The sequence below is a fragment of the Lonchura striata genome, chromosome 1, assembly GCF_050655825.1.
Source record: "Lonchura striata isolate lonStrDom1 chromosome 1, ASM5065582v1, whole genome shotgun sequence".
NCBI lineage: Eukaryota > Metazoa > Chordata > Aves > Passeriformes > Estrildidae > Lonchura > Lonchura striata.
In genome coordinates, this window is record NC_140703.1 from 103,726,682 (window position 1) to 103,743,743 (window position 17,062).

The 17,062-nt window shown below is 39.2% G+C and overlaps 1 protein-coding gene across 9 annotated transcripts in view; it reads right to left on the reverse strand.

The window, feature by feature from the left end:
* SH3KBP1 (SH3 domain containing kinase binding protein 1) overlaps positions 1-17,062 on the reverse strand; it is a 209,163-nt gene that overhangs the window by 174,861 nt on the left and 17,240 nt on the right. For 3 of the 9 annotated variants that reach the window (XM_085559285.1, XM_085559278.1, XM_085559346.1), the window contains exon 2: positions 9,808-9,965. The exons of 2 other annotated variants lie outside the window; for them this stretch is intronic. In XM_085559285.1, the coding sequence (XP_085415411.1) occupies positions 9,808-9,965 (158 nt within the window). Of the gene's footprint in view, positions 1-4,602; positions 6,869-6,962; positions 8,196-9,807; positions 9,966-17,062 lie in introns of those variants that run through there. 4 more of the 9 variants (XM_085559340.1, XM_085559294.1, XM_085559304.1 and 1 more) reach the window with 3 other exon arrangements.

Below are 17,062 nucleotides of genomic sequence, written 5' to 3' on the forward strand. Positions count from 1 at the left end.
CTGAGAAAGCCTCCACTAAAACAGTTTTCAAATTGAAACCTCTCTCTCTAGCACAACCATAATTAATATTCTCTCTCATTCTATACAGTGCTCAGTGTCATGGAGCAGCAGAAGGACACGGCACAGAGATTGAAGAGGCAGGTCACCAATGCAGTACAAGTAACTCCAGGCATGAGCAAGGAAGCCCTGAAGGAGTTCTTCAGCCCTGGAACTTGTATGCCCAGTTTCAGCTTCATGAGAAAATAAAACCCACACAGAAGCTGTGGGGTGGGAAAGTGGGAAGAGAAGTGCAGCTTCTAATGGAAATATGTGAGTCTGAAAGAAATCTTACTGGGAGTACACAGTACACTCAGCTTAAAGAGACCAAACAAAACCTACCCTTTTCTAAATATCTGAATGTTCACTAAAGAAACAATGCAATGGCAAAAATCCCAGCAAAAAGAAATGGGGTCAATATTACAGTGTCACTGCAAGTATCACCAGGGTTCAGAAGGGCAAGCAACACATGCTATTTCCTTGTGCAAACTCTCATATAGGAAAAAACCCAATCCTTATACAATTGCTTAGTGGAGTAAAAAAGGTTGAATTAATGGATCCTAAAGGATAAATTTTCCTTGTTTTGTATAATAAAATTAAATTGAAAAAAATTTCCTATACCTTAATTTGTATGTTGTGGTTTTAGACCCAGTGTTATTTCTGCATACAACACACATACATCATGCATGCCTACTGCATGGACACATATATATATGGAATTCTGAAAACACCTGGAAAGGGATGACAGTTTAAGAAAAAGCTTTTATTTTACAGTATAATGAGTCATTCTTCTCCCTCTGCTTACTCAACATTTTCCTCTGATGTCCACCAGTTTGACTAGTCTCTAAACAATTTTCACTTTGAATGGCAGGCTGCAGAAGTTCAAACAACCTAGTAAAAACATGTGGGCTAACAATACAGAAACGAGAAAGTTTTCTGTGCAGAACCAGAACCACAGAACAATTAAGAATCATGAAATGCAATGCTCAGTCCCACAAGCACTGTTGTGTCCTCTTTGTCATTCTATCAACTTCAGTGATAGATAATGTGGTAGCTCTGAATTACAGGCATTTTCCATCCATATTTCTCTAATTCGATTCTGGAAGGAGAATAACTCAGGTCAGCTTAGAGAGACTTTTAAAGGAGGAACAGATTACATTTTAATAGCACAATAAAATTGAGCCATGGGACACTGAAGAAGCATAAAAGAAACATGAAGATTTGCATCTTACTTTCTTCTACCTCTAATTATAAGGCATTCATTGGCCCAGTGATTTGGCAATGGCTGATGATAATTTAAGAACCATGTCTCTGTAGTGCCATGCAGACAACATGACAACACCATGCACTAGGAGAGGCAGTCTGCCCACCTGCTGGCAAAGTCCTGGGGCATCATGATTAGGAAGCTTGGGGCGAGGGAACAAAAATCAAAAGATCATTCAAGCAATCAAAAGTCTTCTAAACAAGTTGGCAAAATCAAAGCTGAATGATGTAATGCTCTTGGCTCCAAGTAGGAAGAGAATAATTTTCAGCCAAAAGTATTAAAAGAGATTTTCATTTGGTTTGTGTTATTGATTAATAGGTAAATAGTAACAGATAAATCAGCAGCCTAAACACACCAAAACATGTTTAAAAGGGAAAACAAGGCTTAGCTACGCTGGTTGTAAGGAACCAGCCAAAATAAAGGCAGTATCTTGTATCCTGAAGCAATCATGAAAATTATAAAAGAAGTTTTTGTTTTAGAGACAGTATCTGTTGGAAGAGTGTTTTTAATCAGGGCTTTTGACAATACTGGCCTATTGCCTCTGGGAAGGCAAATGCAGACTCTCTGGAAGAACGAGTTAAGACCCAATCTTTCAAAAGGTGCAGTGAGTCCTCACCAAGCAGGAAATGGATGAATTAAGGTTTTGTGAAGCACCAGATACATACACACATCACCTTGCACATTCTTGAATGGCATGTGATGCATTATTTCTCTCGATATTCCCATTAAAAATATTCAATAAAAGCAAAAGTCATTCCCACCTTCTGTAAAAATGAAAGGTTTGTCTTGTTCCTTCTCCCTGGGTGGGAAATAGCAATGTTATTTTTTTAAATGTACGCTCTACTTGTTTACCTTCCATCCCTCACCACCTCCTGTCATGACCACTGGCGCTAAGTATCCATCACTGAAGTCTGAAGTGAGAGTGAGTAAATAACCCATCCTATTTCATGATGGTTGTTTACCTGCACCTTTGACTTTTTCCATGGTAACTGAATAACTAGAGTGTCTATATATAAACAATGATATATTTTATATGGCTGTAACAAAGCCAAAAAATCAGGATTAAGAGGCTCATATACACTCGGCTCTTTCCAGCTCTGAAGAGAGCAACACGTTCTGCTCATAAACCTAAACTGCTCCAATATACTCTGTCATATTATAATTTTACTAACAGTGCCAGTGAAATTCTAGTAGAGTACATAATTAAGTGACAGTAGGAAATGGCAGACCCTTTAAGGACTGTCTTCACCATCAGCTTCCCTAACAGTTCCCAAAAGATTCTAGGAGGAAACTGCAGCACTTACAGGAACAGAATACAGATCTCTAATTAGTCAAATACTACTTCCAACAGTAGATAGTGCAAGTAGTTTGTCATTCCAGTTGATATTCACTTTATAAAAACATGAAAACTGTTACATGGTCTACACATGATACTTCAGGAAAAACCAGCACTTCTGGACATAGAAGTAAACCCTAAATACAACAACTTATCCAAATAAATTAAAAATGAACACCACTAAACAAACCCCACATACACACATGTATTTACTGTTAATAAATCACAGTGTTTGATCAGAACTAAAGAGTATCAGTTAGAGCAGCAATCTCTAGCTTTCTCTTTTTTTCCTACATGTCCCTGTTACTCTCATCTTCATTCTTTGTTACTGTTAACTCTTTAGTAATATAGAAAAATAAAAAGATAATCAGTAGATGAAGGCTGGATACAGGCTGTATTGTTCTATGTAAATGGACTATTTGGCAGATGAAGACTGAAGCACAACCATTCACCATTATGATTATTAAATGCTGCAGAGACTCCATAGGCTTTCAGAATACTGTTTCTCTTATACCCTTTTTTGCAAACAAATATTAAAACCATTAAAATCAGAAAATATTTCCTAAACTTAAAGGAATCCATCTGAGGGCTTTGCAATTAAACTGCAAAGAAGGTGGAAGTATAAGTATTCTCAGGTTAGCTTCAAACAGCAGTGAGACTGAACTGCAATTCAATCTCTAGGAGCTTGTGTTTTAAGAATTTTAATGAGGTTTTTGGTCCTGTCAGGAAAAATCAGATACATAGCTGTACTTTCTTCAAATCCAAAACTGTAGAAGTATGTTTTGCAAGAACACTTGTATGCAAATACTGCTAAGAACCTCTACAGATTCTACCTACAGAGAAGAGTTTCTCACAGCAGCCTCCTCCAACAGAAAAACAATTGCCAGGCCAAGTGTGAAAATGAATCAGACCAAAATACATGGATTACTAACATATCCACCCACACACAATCTACAGAGAAAATAAAAACATCCGGAGCTTGTAAGGTTGCCAGAGGGGAAAAAAAAAGAAAAGAAAACTGATTTCAGGGAAGACACAATATAAGTTTATACTTTTTTTATACCTTCTCTTTGCCTTACAAGCTTTTAGGAGTAGGTTGGAGAAATGCTGTGAACCATCTAATCCTGCCAATTCTATAAATCCTTATGACTGCTTAAAGAGACTATTGCCAAAACCACATTGAATTCTTTGTATAACATACACTTCAAATAATAACATAAAACTAAGTTCTGAATAAATGGAAGCTACCTTAAAGAATTACTATATTATAGCTCCAAAGAAATTATGTATTTGAAAAGATGACTTCTAGATGGCACATTGGGCTCTTGTTTCAATCTCTGATCAGATTATCCTCATGTCTTGGAGCTTCAGGAAGGAAAGAAAGAAAAAATAGTACTTGTTTCCTTTTTAGCTTAAATTAAGAGTTTTGTAATTTACAATTTAAACAATAGCGTATTTTAAACTGGAATGCTATATTAAGGTTTTCTTAAGACTACAAAAACCAGCCTGAGCAAGAAGAGGAAGCAATTGAGTCTCCTTTGTATTTAATTGATATAAAGATCATTTAGCTCAACTCCCCCTGCCATGGGAGAAGCTGGATCCATGGCAGAATTTTTATCAGTTCTATCAGTATATAACTACAAGTAAGCCACTGTCTTTTCACAAGGTTACTTTTTGCAATATAATGTATTAGTCACTAACAAGTAAACACTTCAACACTGAAGCTTCACATTACTGTGTGCTCACTACACAACTGCTGCACGTAGTCTTATTTTCACATACTTCATAAAATTCCCACAAAACATCCAACAGCTGACAGACACAAATCACCACCATTTTTCCTCTTTTCCACACCCCCACACTCCCCTGAGTGACCCCTCCCCTAAAAGCCTGCCATCAAAACATATCCAACAAAGTGGTCACCACAGGAGAGCCAACTCCACGCCTGCTGCCATGACAAACATACGAGATCCATCCTGCTGCCAGCACTGAGCACGCTTCCATCCGGCTGGGAACAGCACCAGCTCCCTAAGACAGCAATGGGAAAGAGCCTCCCTCACTGCCAGGGAGTTTCAGATCAATTCCAGGCCCAACACCAGGGCAGCTGCCTCACTGGAGCTCCCTCACCTCCTCTGAATGCAGATGAACAGGTTGAGGTGTGACATTGTTTGTCATGAGCCTTGGGCATCCAGGACAGCCCAGAGTGCTGTCATTGCTCTGTGCTCAATTCCTTAGAAGAGTGAACACAGCCAAATCACAGATTATTGACTGGCACAAGACAATCTTGGTCAGTCTGTGTCTTTGTGAGGAGATGGGCTGGAAATGGGGAAAGATTTTGTTTTACTAGTTTTGCTTTCACCATTGTAAGAGTAATAACAACAGCAATAGTAAATAATTACAGCCTGTGATGTTACATTTCTCCTCATAAAATCTTGATTGCTGTTGACAGGAACAAAACCTCAGAGACAACATTTTCACATGATTATATTCTCTTGCATTTCACTGTAAGGATAACAAGTTTAATGGCCCTACCCAAAACTTGGAATAAGAAGCTAGTACTCCTGACTCTCATTCTCATTTAGATTTCCACAATCTAAAACAATTCCTGAAAACAAATATGTAGACAGTATTCTAGTACAATTTCCAAAAACAACAAAAGAAAAAGTTCATTAAATGAGCTGCAAATTCCTGCCAAGTGTGTAAAAAGAGAAAAAAAAACTAACACCAAAAAAACAAATCAAAAGTACCCCAGCATAACAATTCGCTGACCCATAAAGCAAGTTATCTTTTTAAGTACCGACAGAAATAATTTCCCTAGTCTGCATATAACCTCAATGCCTCTGCTAATGCCACAGCTTCCCCAGAATCACGGAATATTCTGAGTTGGAAGGGACCCATAAGGATCAAGTCCAACTCTTAAGTGAATGGCCTGTATGGGGACTGAACTTATGACAAGTGGCTACTGAGGCAAAGCTGACCCAGACATCACTTCTTGGCAGTACTCAGACTGCTGAGGAGAGCAGTGAAGGCCTTAAGAGCCTACAAACCCCAGAGAAAAGGCAGGAAGTCACAGAGGTGGCAGAGATTGCAAATGGTTGTGGCAAAGCAGCAGGGAAAGACAGCAGGAGTTGGTCAGCTCTCTGCCCTGGCAGGTACCAAGCCTTATACCAAGTATTCTCAGACATGGGAAATATTCTCTTTTCCTGCCCAGCAGCACAAACTTCAGCTGCAAAGGGCCCCGGAATATGCACAGGACCTTTTTATGTTTTATGAAAAGGTTTTTATGAAAGCATGAACAGAGATCAATAGGGGTGTGTAACAAGCACAAGGGTCTCAAGCAAGAAATCACTCTCAGTCCCCTAGCAACCTCTGGCTGGTTGTGATAAAGACAAACAAATACAGAGAAGAAAATTAAATAATAAGCAACAGATAAGGATCTGCACCATGATTCAGCATGAACATCTTTGACATCCTAATACTAATGTGCACTATTTAAAGATTGTATTCTGCTTGCATAACAAGAAATCCAGATTGTTTTTCTGACCCGAGGCAGCAGTACAGTTACACAAATCCCTGCCCCATTTCACTCATCCTAAAACACAAGCTATACACCAGAATTCCAAAAACAACTACACTACACTTCCTGCTTAAGATAAATTTACCTCTCCAACTCTGCCAGTAATATTGGCAAGTCCTCTGGAGTACAGAGAAGCTTTCAGGTTTTACATGCAGCAGATTCAGTTTACCAGTGTAACACTATTCAATCCCACATAGAAATGACTTTGAAAATTAAAGCCAGCAAACATGGCTCTGCACCAGTTTCCTGCTTTCTACATCTTCATCTGCCATCAGCAAAATCTATCGGTCTCGGATGCCGTCACACTTACAAACAGTTTTACACTGCACAGCATGGATTTCAAGTTGAAGTTTTCAAGCTAGAAAGCCATCAAAAACCAACTTTATATCATATAAATGAATAATTACCCCTGACACCTCCTCTTTGTCAGCTGCATAACAGAACTAAAACAGACACCAGGAAGAGTACATAGTTCTCCATTCATACCTCTATTTCTCTGCCTGAAAAATTGAAAGAAAACAGAAGACAACAACCAGATACACTTTCATACGTTTCTTACCATACATTCATCACCATTATCTCTAACAAAAGTGGGTATCTTCAAGTGTTGACAGAAGTAAGTTAGATCTTAAAGAGAGACCAAAGATTTTTCTCATATTTAAAAAACTTCTACCTCAAAATCTTCCGAGTGGCCACAGCCGCAGACTACTAGGCAATGAAAAAAGAAACAGAAAACAAATTTCAAATACCTTTTCTGTTACGCCTTGCATATTGAATTTCAGAGCATAAGAAGGGTATGAATCCATCTTTTTTGTCACTCTATGTATAAATACACAAAAAATTCAAAGCAGTTGTTTCGTAGATTCAAGAACAGGAAGCACCTCTGCTGCAACTTCGTAGAGAAAGTCCCTTGAAAAAAAAATAACTGCGTATGTACCTCACATATATCACTGCTACCTCCCCTTTCCTCTTTCTGTCTCACATCTGCCTTCAGGCAACTCCTCTTCAATGGTCTCCCAACTTGCATCTATTCCAAGAAATTTAAAAATGCATTTACAACAGGCAACTCCAAAAGTCTTTTGCACATTCACAACCTATTTCACATTCCCTTGAAAAATATGGGGGATTTATTTCTTAAGTAACACTCCAAATGAATGTCCTTTCATAAACATTCCAATATATTGCATTTCTCTAATTTTTCCATTTCTGATTTCTACTTATTCTTTTCCAAACTTGACTTCCAGAATCTGCACAGAAATGTTAACAGAAACCTTTCAGTACTCTTTACAGTGTTAATTCCACTATTTTTTTTTTAGCAAACTTTCAATTTTTGCAAACCCCAACATCATGAATTTATTCAAAAGAAAATAAAATCACAGGGAGGAAAAGCTCTTCTCCAGAAGAAATTATTCCTGCCTCATGAAGGTAGAATGCAAAGTATTTCAAGAATTTAATTTGTAGTTTTTAACCTTTCGATAACTTTCTCAACTACTCTTAGAACCAATTTTGATAAGAAGTAGGAATTTGGAATAGCCTTCAAGTCCATTACTTGTCTGTAGTATCCCTTTTTGCCTGCTTCTCAATTACTTTATTGACACACACTTTGCCAATGGGGCATAAACTCACTGCAGGAGAGCCAAACACTGCATTCACTTGTTAAAAAATTTTCCATGATCACGACAAAGTTCACAGTTATAATCTTAATGGGCAGAGTGATTATGCTCAACAAGATTTCTAATGGGACTGCTGTTTTGACTGTAGCTCTCCATCTAGGAGAACGCACAAGAAAAACAAGAAAAATTAAGGTTTCCACTCAAGACATTCATAAACTAACTCTAAGTAACTGTGTATCTTCTAATCCATCTTACCTAGTTTAGAGAGAAAATGCCCAGTTACAAAAAACATCTTTGACTTTAAATTCTTCCTCATTCTCAGCTTGAACCCAATGTGGTTTTTAGTTGTTTAGAAAACAGCCCTGGATGCTGATAAAAAAAAAAAAAAGGCAGGAAGGAAAGAGCAGGGAGTGGTATCTCATGAGAAGACAAAACCTAAACCATTTACTGTTGTTTTAGAACTTTCTATTTTAAAAAAAGCTATTATATGACAGGATGCCACAGTTTGAAGTCGTTTTGGAAAGAAGAGGCCTTAAAATTAAGTACTAATAGTGTCAACTTACAAATCTTTAGATTATTATGTTCCCATAGCAGACATTCATAGGCTGCAGTTGTTTAGGATACTAAATCTGACACCTCCTAAAATCAGCAGCAAATTTAAAATATCAGCCAGGAAAAAGCCTAGAGGAAGTCTGCATTTGTCCCACAGTTCACTTCACCAGAGTTCAAGCAGAAAAATATTACCAATACACAATGAATACCAAAACAGTTTCTTTCCCCTAGCTCAAAGTGTGTATTTTCAGAGATAAGCAAAAACCAGATTATTCATTGTCCTCCACCGTGCCCTTTCCTCTCATTGAATCCCTGGCTTGCTCCTAATTTTTGCTGCCTCACACACACAGAACTGCTCCTTCTTCTTGCCAATGACAGGAGCAAGGATCAGGGTGTGTGCTCACCCCCACAGAAATAACAGCAGCCCCTCGGGGCTCCCTGTCCACCCCCACACCCCCTGCTATGGGCTGGCTAAACTCACAGCCAGACCACTTCCCCAGTGACCTCGACATATGCAGCACTATGGGAGCAAAATGAAATTACTTCATTATGTCCATATGTCTAAACACACAACAGTAGAAGAAGTTAAAAAAATAAAAAAGAAAGACACTTATACCCTTAGAAAAGGGAAAGTACCAAAGATCCTCAGAAGCTGTACTAAAAGATTAACATAAAATTTATTTACATAATTTATTGTCGTTTTTGGTCTCTTTTCCATTGTGGAGAGCCAGGTTTATGGAAACTTATGGAAATTAACAGCCTACATCTGCAATGACAAATCAAGGAGGGCCAGAGGTACTAATAGCTGGCTTCGTATGTGCAGGCATATGTGTGCAAACACAGATGCCCAGTAAAAAAAATAATTTATTTCTAAACCTATGAATGGTTGTCCTAAAACAAGGATTACTGCAAGTTATCTGGTATATTACGTGAATACAAATTAATCTTTTCTTTAAAATTTTTTATAGTCAACTGTACAGAAAAATCTAATTATTCTCAACTAGTTTAGCCAGGAATAAATATTCACCAAAAAAAGCTTCTATAAAACCTAAGAAAACATTTGGGAAAAGCAGAATCTGTTACAGAGAAGACAAAGTATTTAAAATGCAATGGCCTATAAGTTGTTCTAGAATAACCACTTTCTTCTTAGACCATGAAGTCAAGTATTTTCACTGAACACCAGAGAAATGTAGGGGTAGCTTTTTATTTTCAGCTTGTCTTTGCAAGGGAAGTAATCTTTTTGTTGTAATGTTGTCTCAATAGAACATTGCATTATATATATGCAATATACCTATATACACAATACATGTGCATATGCAATATATTATGGTTTTGATATGAGATTATATAAAGGCTGATATTTAGCCTGAACAGCACAGTACATAAAACATAAACACATAACACAAAAACAGTTCCACTTTGTACTCACTCTTACAAAGTTGTCAGGGAACAAACCTCTTCTGCCTTTGAGCTGTCCTTCCCACCAGCCTCCATCATCTTTCTTGATATTGGTGATTATGTCACCTACAGTGATTGTCAGCTCATCATCGTGTTGAGCTTTGTAGTCAAACTCCACTATCGCCTCCACTAAAAGAGAAACACATATATGCACAATTATTGACTACATTTAAGTTTTCCTGCCTTTCAAAGGCATAAGAAAACACCATTGCAGTCATGTATTCTCAGTGAAAGTCATATATTCAGTTTAACCAAGAGAGTACATCAAAGAAGCAATATGCAATGGTAATGTTCCATGGGTAACTGATACAAAAGAGGCCAAAGTGAAAAAACACACAAGAAAGCTCATCATGGTAAAGGCAACATGCATTTTTCTTTATTTTTTAAAGGAAATCAATTAGTGATGCTTCAGCAATATTAATTCTGGAAGCATTACAAAGTTTATTTTTATTTCTTGGACAGTTTTACCTTTTGTTCACAGGGCTTTCAAAGCATTTTATTTTATATGGAAATAAATATGGAAAGGTTCTCAAATTCATAAGCATCCTGAGCCAACTACCTTGCTAAATACAATTTAGCAACAATTTAGCAACTACCTTGCCAAATACATCACTATCAACATAAAAATTATTTAACAAGAATTTTTTTCATCATAATTTTCACTGTTGTTTATACAGAAATGCAAAACTTTGCTGCATGAACATGCCCTCACAGGATTTCATCAAAGAGATCTACTTTCACTTGTGATTATGCATCAAATAATTAAGATTATATACCTCTACTGCTCTTAATGTCTGTTATCAGAGTTGCATTATGAACTTGCTACCATTACATGGCATATCTGTCTTTTCCCAAGAAGTCTCCCCATCCCTTGAAATCATACACACAAGAAAGTCTCTAGAGAATGAAGGAAGTCATAAAGACTGAAAAATTCCTTCAGAGGATCAAAACTAATACACCTGGGGTACTCAACATGGAAGCCATAGTTATATTTAGTGGTCCATCAAACATTTACTGGCCAGATTGGTGAGGTCTGGGACAGCCATATCTGTAAACCTTATTCCTGTTTTCTTCAGTGGAAAAGCTCATCCCAAGACTTCCTACCAAACATTTAGCACTTCAACCATTGAAACAACAAAGTGAGAACTAGTAACAGGCAACTGCTTTCTGCAGACTGTACCATGTAAACCCTGCAAGCTCTAGCCTGCAAACAGGCAATACCAGCTCACAAAGCAAAGCTAACCATTACACCACAGGCAGCAAAAAGGTTCTGCCTGAATAACAAACCCTGCATACTAAACAGAATTAAGTTGACAGGAAAGCAGAGTTACTTCTTTCCACCCCCAAAATGTCACACAGTCACAATGCTGAATATCTCCTTCCCTCCTCCAGAGCATGCAAGTCATAGCTAAAGCAGTGTTCTGACTTCTGGATACATACCAGCCACAAGTTTATGGCTTATAATATTCCTCTATTCCACAGAATAAGTATTCTGTGAAGTCAAAAACCATTAAAAAACCAGTTTACAAGAGGACTGCTAAACTACATCATGAACAGCAAAAGAGTGGCACCGCATATGCAAACGGCTGACATGCAAACAGAACATGAAAAATTTGTCAGTGAAACTTAACTGAAAAATCAGAGTCATTCAGGCTGAGAGGGACTTCACATCTCTAGTTCAGCTTTCTGTTCAAAGCAGGACCAGCTGTGAGGCCAAACTAGGTTACTCAGGGCTTTGCCCACATGGGTCTTGAAATCCTCCAACCTCCTCCTACAGAGGCAGGTAGAGCATGCAGTAGAATCTGCTCCACTGCTTGACTAGGAAAAAGGTTTTCTCTCAACAGGCTCAATTGGATCTCCCAGTTTCTCTTCTCCAAGCTAGACAATCAGAGCACTTCTAGATTCAGGTCCCTTCACTCTTTAACAAATGAACTGTTCCACCAATTTGGTGGAAATTACAGATATGAGGAGAGTGCACTCCACTGCCTTCTCTAGTACTTGATAAAGATGTTAGACTGAAAGAGTTTCAGTATAGCCCCCGGTGGTACTTAATTTATTATCAGCTTGCACGTGCAGTACAAACCACTAACCACTGCCTAAATCACACAGCTTTTGAGGTGGGAAGGCACCTCTGTAGACCAGTCCCCTTATTCAATGCAAAAACAGTTAAAGCACAGATTGCTCAGGGCCTTGTGCAGCCAAGTTTTGAGTATCTCAAAGGATGGAAATTCCAGTGTTTGATCACCCTTAAGATTAAAAACGCTTTCAGACACTACAATATGATCAGCCTGAGCCTTTTCTTCTCCAGACTGAACAGTCCCATCTCTTTCAGACTCTCCCCAGATGTCACAGGCTCCAATCTCTCAAACACCTTCATGGCCCTGCACAGGACTCACTCCACTCTCTCCATCTCTCTCTTGTACCCGAGAACCCAGAACTGGACACACAACTCCAAAGGCGCCTCACCAGCAAGGAGAATGGGAGAAGGATCCTCCTGCCCACAGCACTCTGCCAAAAACAACCCAAGGAGCCAGCAGCTGCCCCTGCCACAAGCACACCCTGCTGCCTCATGCTCTGCTTCATGGCCACCAGGATCCCTGGGCTCTTCTCCACAAAGCTGCTCCCCAGACACCCAGGCACAGCCTGTACTCATGCCTGGGATTATTCCTCTCCAGCTGCAGCACCTGGCATTTCCCTCTGCTCATAAGCATCCTGGCAGCCCATTTCTCCAGCCTCTTGAGGCCTCTACATATGGCAGCACGACCCTCTGCAGAGTCAAACGCTGCCAGTTTTGCAGCACCTGCCAACTTGCTCAGACTCCTCTCTGCCCTGTCCTCCTGCCCATTGCTGCAGACACTCAGCAGCATCAGCCCCATTTCCCACCCCTGAGACACCTCTGCCAGTGACCAGCCTGCAGCTGGAGCTCCTGCTGCCCTTTGGGTCTGGCATTTCAGACAGTTTGTTCCACTCACCTCTACTGCACCTCATCACTTTGTCAACTTAATGGCAGACACTGACAAAAGCTTTGCTGAAGTCAACATAAACAACATTCACTCCATCAAGTCAGTGATCTCATGGTAGAAGACTAACAGATTGTTCAGACGTGACTTCCCTTTCATAAATCCACACTGACTGCTCCCACCACCTTCTTGTCCTTCATATGCTTGGAAATGGCCTCCAGAATTATTTGTTCCATCATCTTTCAATGGTTCACATGGGGCTGACCAGCCCGTAGTTTTCAGAAAAAAAAAAAAAAAAGACTTCTTGCTCTCCCTGAAGACAGGATGTACATTCTTCTGGTTTTAATGAAGCTCTACTAATCACAGGAACTTTTTGAAGACCATCAAGGGGAACCTCCAAATATCAGTTAGATCCCTCAGGACATACCACACCAGGGCAATGGCTTTGCATATGACGAGTTTGTTTAAATATTCCCTAACCTGATTCTCTTCCACTGAGGGAAGGTTTACCTTGTCCTGAACTTTCCTACTAGTTTCAGAGTCCTGAACAGGCCAAAGTCTTTCCTCTTCAAGCCCAGGGTTGCAACCTGGCTTTCTGCCTATCCCCTTTTCTCTGGATCCTGAACTTTATCATTTCCCGGTCAGTTCTGCCAAAGCTGCCCTCAGCCTTCAGATCTCCCAACAGTTCATTGTTTGCAGGTATGAGATCCAGTAGACAACACACTCCAGAAACCTCCTGAACTGCTCTCACTCAACCCAGCACATAAACAAGCTACACTATCTCTCCAGCAGATATCAGGGTGATTGAATATGAACTATCCTATTGTATCTTCACAATCTCAACAAAATCATAACTCTGAAACTGCATGCAGACATATAATTCCTCTTCTTTGCATTCCATACTGTCTGCACGAACACACAGACATTTCAGAGAGGCAACCATCCGTGCTGACTTCCCAGAAAGAGTAGCAGAGTTTTCCCTGTAATTCTGAAAAGCACTTCCTTGTTTGTATGGGTATGTTTGGGAAAGGCCTCCATCAGTCCTGATTTTTTTGATTACAAGGTCTCCATTGTTTTTTATCACATTTTGTTTGCCAACCTGGTCCACCAATTGCTCACAAGATAGCTAGCAGAGATGCTTTTGTTTTAATCAGGTGAATCCCATATCTTCCAAGCAACCCTCAAAAAGACCCTCATGATCATAAAACTAGAATTCTGTTGCTGACACCATCTATGTAACCAGCTTACTCACAGGATCTCTCCACTCATCAAAGTGCTCAGCTAGAGTACTTTGCTCTAACCCAAAGGATCAAGGAGAATCCACTCAGGCTCCCACACTCTTGGTCATCACCCCAGAACTATACAATCCAGCTGATAATTTCAGATTCCTTCAGGTGATATAATTGAAACCTACATGGGAGAGCAGCAGGGAGTAGTAATGTGAAGCCAGAGAAGCTTTGGCAGTCTTACCACAGTGTTCCAGATCCTGAAAGTCAACAAGTCTCTCTAGATGACAGGTCAGGTCGGGTCAGGCCAGCAGATGGGAGTCTCGAACACTTGCAGCAGGGAATTTCCCTACTGTTACCACTTCCCACTTTCTCCTGGTGCTTCTGCATGGCTCAGATTTACCAGCTTGGGTGCTTCACTGGACTGAGCACCAAGACCCCCATCACCTACAAAAGCATTCAATCTGTTCTCTAACTGCAGACCTTGAGGCGTAGCAGGAACCGTCCTTCTGTGATCAAAAGTTTTAAACTTTAGGTTTTCAGGCTTGCCATTCTGTGAATCTCTAAATCCACCCCAAGAAGCACAGACTTCATCTGCCCTTCTTCCAGGAAAGTTGTGGGTTTGGGCTGTTGAAACCATAGGGACCTGAAGGTCTGGAAAGCCCAACCCTCTGAGTTCAGACAACTAACAAATTTTTACACATATTTCTAATATATGAACTAGAGTCCCTAAATTAGTATCAATATTATCCATATACATATATATATATATATATATATATATATATATATATATATATATACACACACACACACATACATACAGTTTACCCCAGACCAACCAGTGCATTTGGATCAGAAGCTGTATTTACACAATAGCTCTCCAAAGACTACTGGATTCGAGCAGTGGCATCAAGGTACACACATCAATGAAAATTTTTATCTCCACAACAGGACTGTGGCTCAGAAAAGGCAAAAATTCAGACTATTCAGCAGGGTATTTCCAGTCTGGTTGAACCCCAGGAAAGATCTTTTGAAAGCAAGGTCCTGTATCTTCATTTTTAAGCAGCCTACTAGGATGTACTTGCTTTCAGGACTCAAAGCTTTTTGCACGTGTCAAGTAATTTCTCCTCCCTACTTAGGAAGCTTTAAAATCTTATTCTGATTTTGCAATTACATACTGCCTTGCTCTTCCTAAGCAGCTAGAAGGTGGGTAGAGAGCTGTAAGGAGGAGATGGCAATGCAGCAGGGATTCAGGCTGGCTCCAACTAATGATTCTTCAAACACTCCTCAACATTCAGACTGCAGTCAGACATAATGAAGGAGGACAAACTCTCCCCCTCTGTAAGTCCCATATTTTTCAAGAGTTCTAGAATTTGTTGCTGTTCTTGCAGTTTTCCCTTAAGAAGGCTGCAAAAATGACATTATTAATGACAGTTTTCTTATTAATTATGTTCTCTCTCTTAAGTTGAGGCACCAAAAGGTAGAATGAGGCTGTTGACCTGACTCTACAGTGCCTTGGGTAGACTGGAGGCACTGGAGCTGTCTCTCTGAAGTTTGCACTAATTCACATACAGACAGCTGCAGCTGTTCAATCACTTTTGTTTTACTGAAGGTTTATTTAAACAAACAGAAAACCCCAACCCTTCACTGTTCAGGCTTTTCTCTGTCTATAAAGGTTTCCACTTATTAAAAAACACATACAAATATTTTAAAAGCTGCCTCCTCTCAGAGAATTTGATTACTGTAACATAAGTGCTTGTAAGCAGAGACATACGAGTCACCAAAGTAAGACCACACAATCAAGATGTTTATAAACTCTTCAAAGGAAACTAAAAGGGCAGTTTGGAAGGAGGAAGAAGAGTACATCTAACAAACGTGCAGAATTGTGACAAACTGATGGGAGGGTACTTCTGACATCACTCACAATTCTCATTTATCACAGTACTATAATTTGAAGAGCACATGACAGCCAAAAGTACTCTAGAGTTTATAGGTTCTTGCAGTTGCAGTTTTTAAATCCAACTCATTTTCTAAAGCATGCTAAATCACAGCACCTCCTCAAACTGTGTTTTGAAAAGTTCATTCAGTCAAACTTGGTATTTTTTTTTCTTTTGAGGTGGAACTTGGAAGCTGGATTGATATTTCAGAAAATGCTGATCCAGGTTTGTTATGAAAAAGCAGATCAGAGTTGTGCTTCACATCTGTAAGTACAACATACCTGATTCCTGAAATGCTGTGCTAGATTTCTCCTCAGGAACTGGACTAAAACTATGTCCCAGTTTGCACAATGATTCACGATTTGAGAAAACACTCCACGGACAGTGAGCTAATATTAATTTTATTTGTTAACCAACAAAGGTTGGTCTTAAGCTCAGCTCTGCCAAGGTAAACAGATTGTTGTATTAGCAGCCAAAACTCAAACCCATTTTAAGTCAAGAGAAAAATAAAATGGCAAAACTGGGATAGGCAGATCTGGTTTCTCTTTTTAGAGAAATTTTCTTCAAATTATTGGACCCCATGATGCCTGAAAGTCAAACCTGCCCCAGCCAGCAAATTCTAGCTACCCTTTCTGTTAGAAAAAGGCATTTTGTACATTAGGAATGAAATCCAATATCAAAAGCTATTCAAGTTATTTTGATCTACAAGGAGAACATTCATTCTCATGCCAACAAAATCAGCTATTCCTAGTCTTATATTAGCATCAATCCAAACTGTAACATAAAAACTCATGAAATAGAATCAAAGCTAGTTATTAAGAGCCCTGCTGGAGACTGGCACAGTACAACTCATTACTGCAATGTCAGGGACAAAGATTTTTTTAATTTAATGCTTAGTGGTTTGGATTTAAAATACACAATTTGAATTGCTAATTATATGAACCAGGCATTAAAATGTAACCTAACAGCTGTATTTTTAAAAAGAACATCTAGAAAAAACCCTGTTGATTAAATGTTTAACTGGTCCTACCATTCATTCCACAAATTAGTCTTGCACATACAGGTGAAATTATTTTGTTGATAATTACAAATATTTTTCT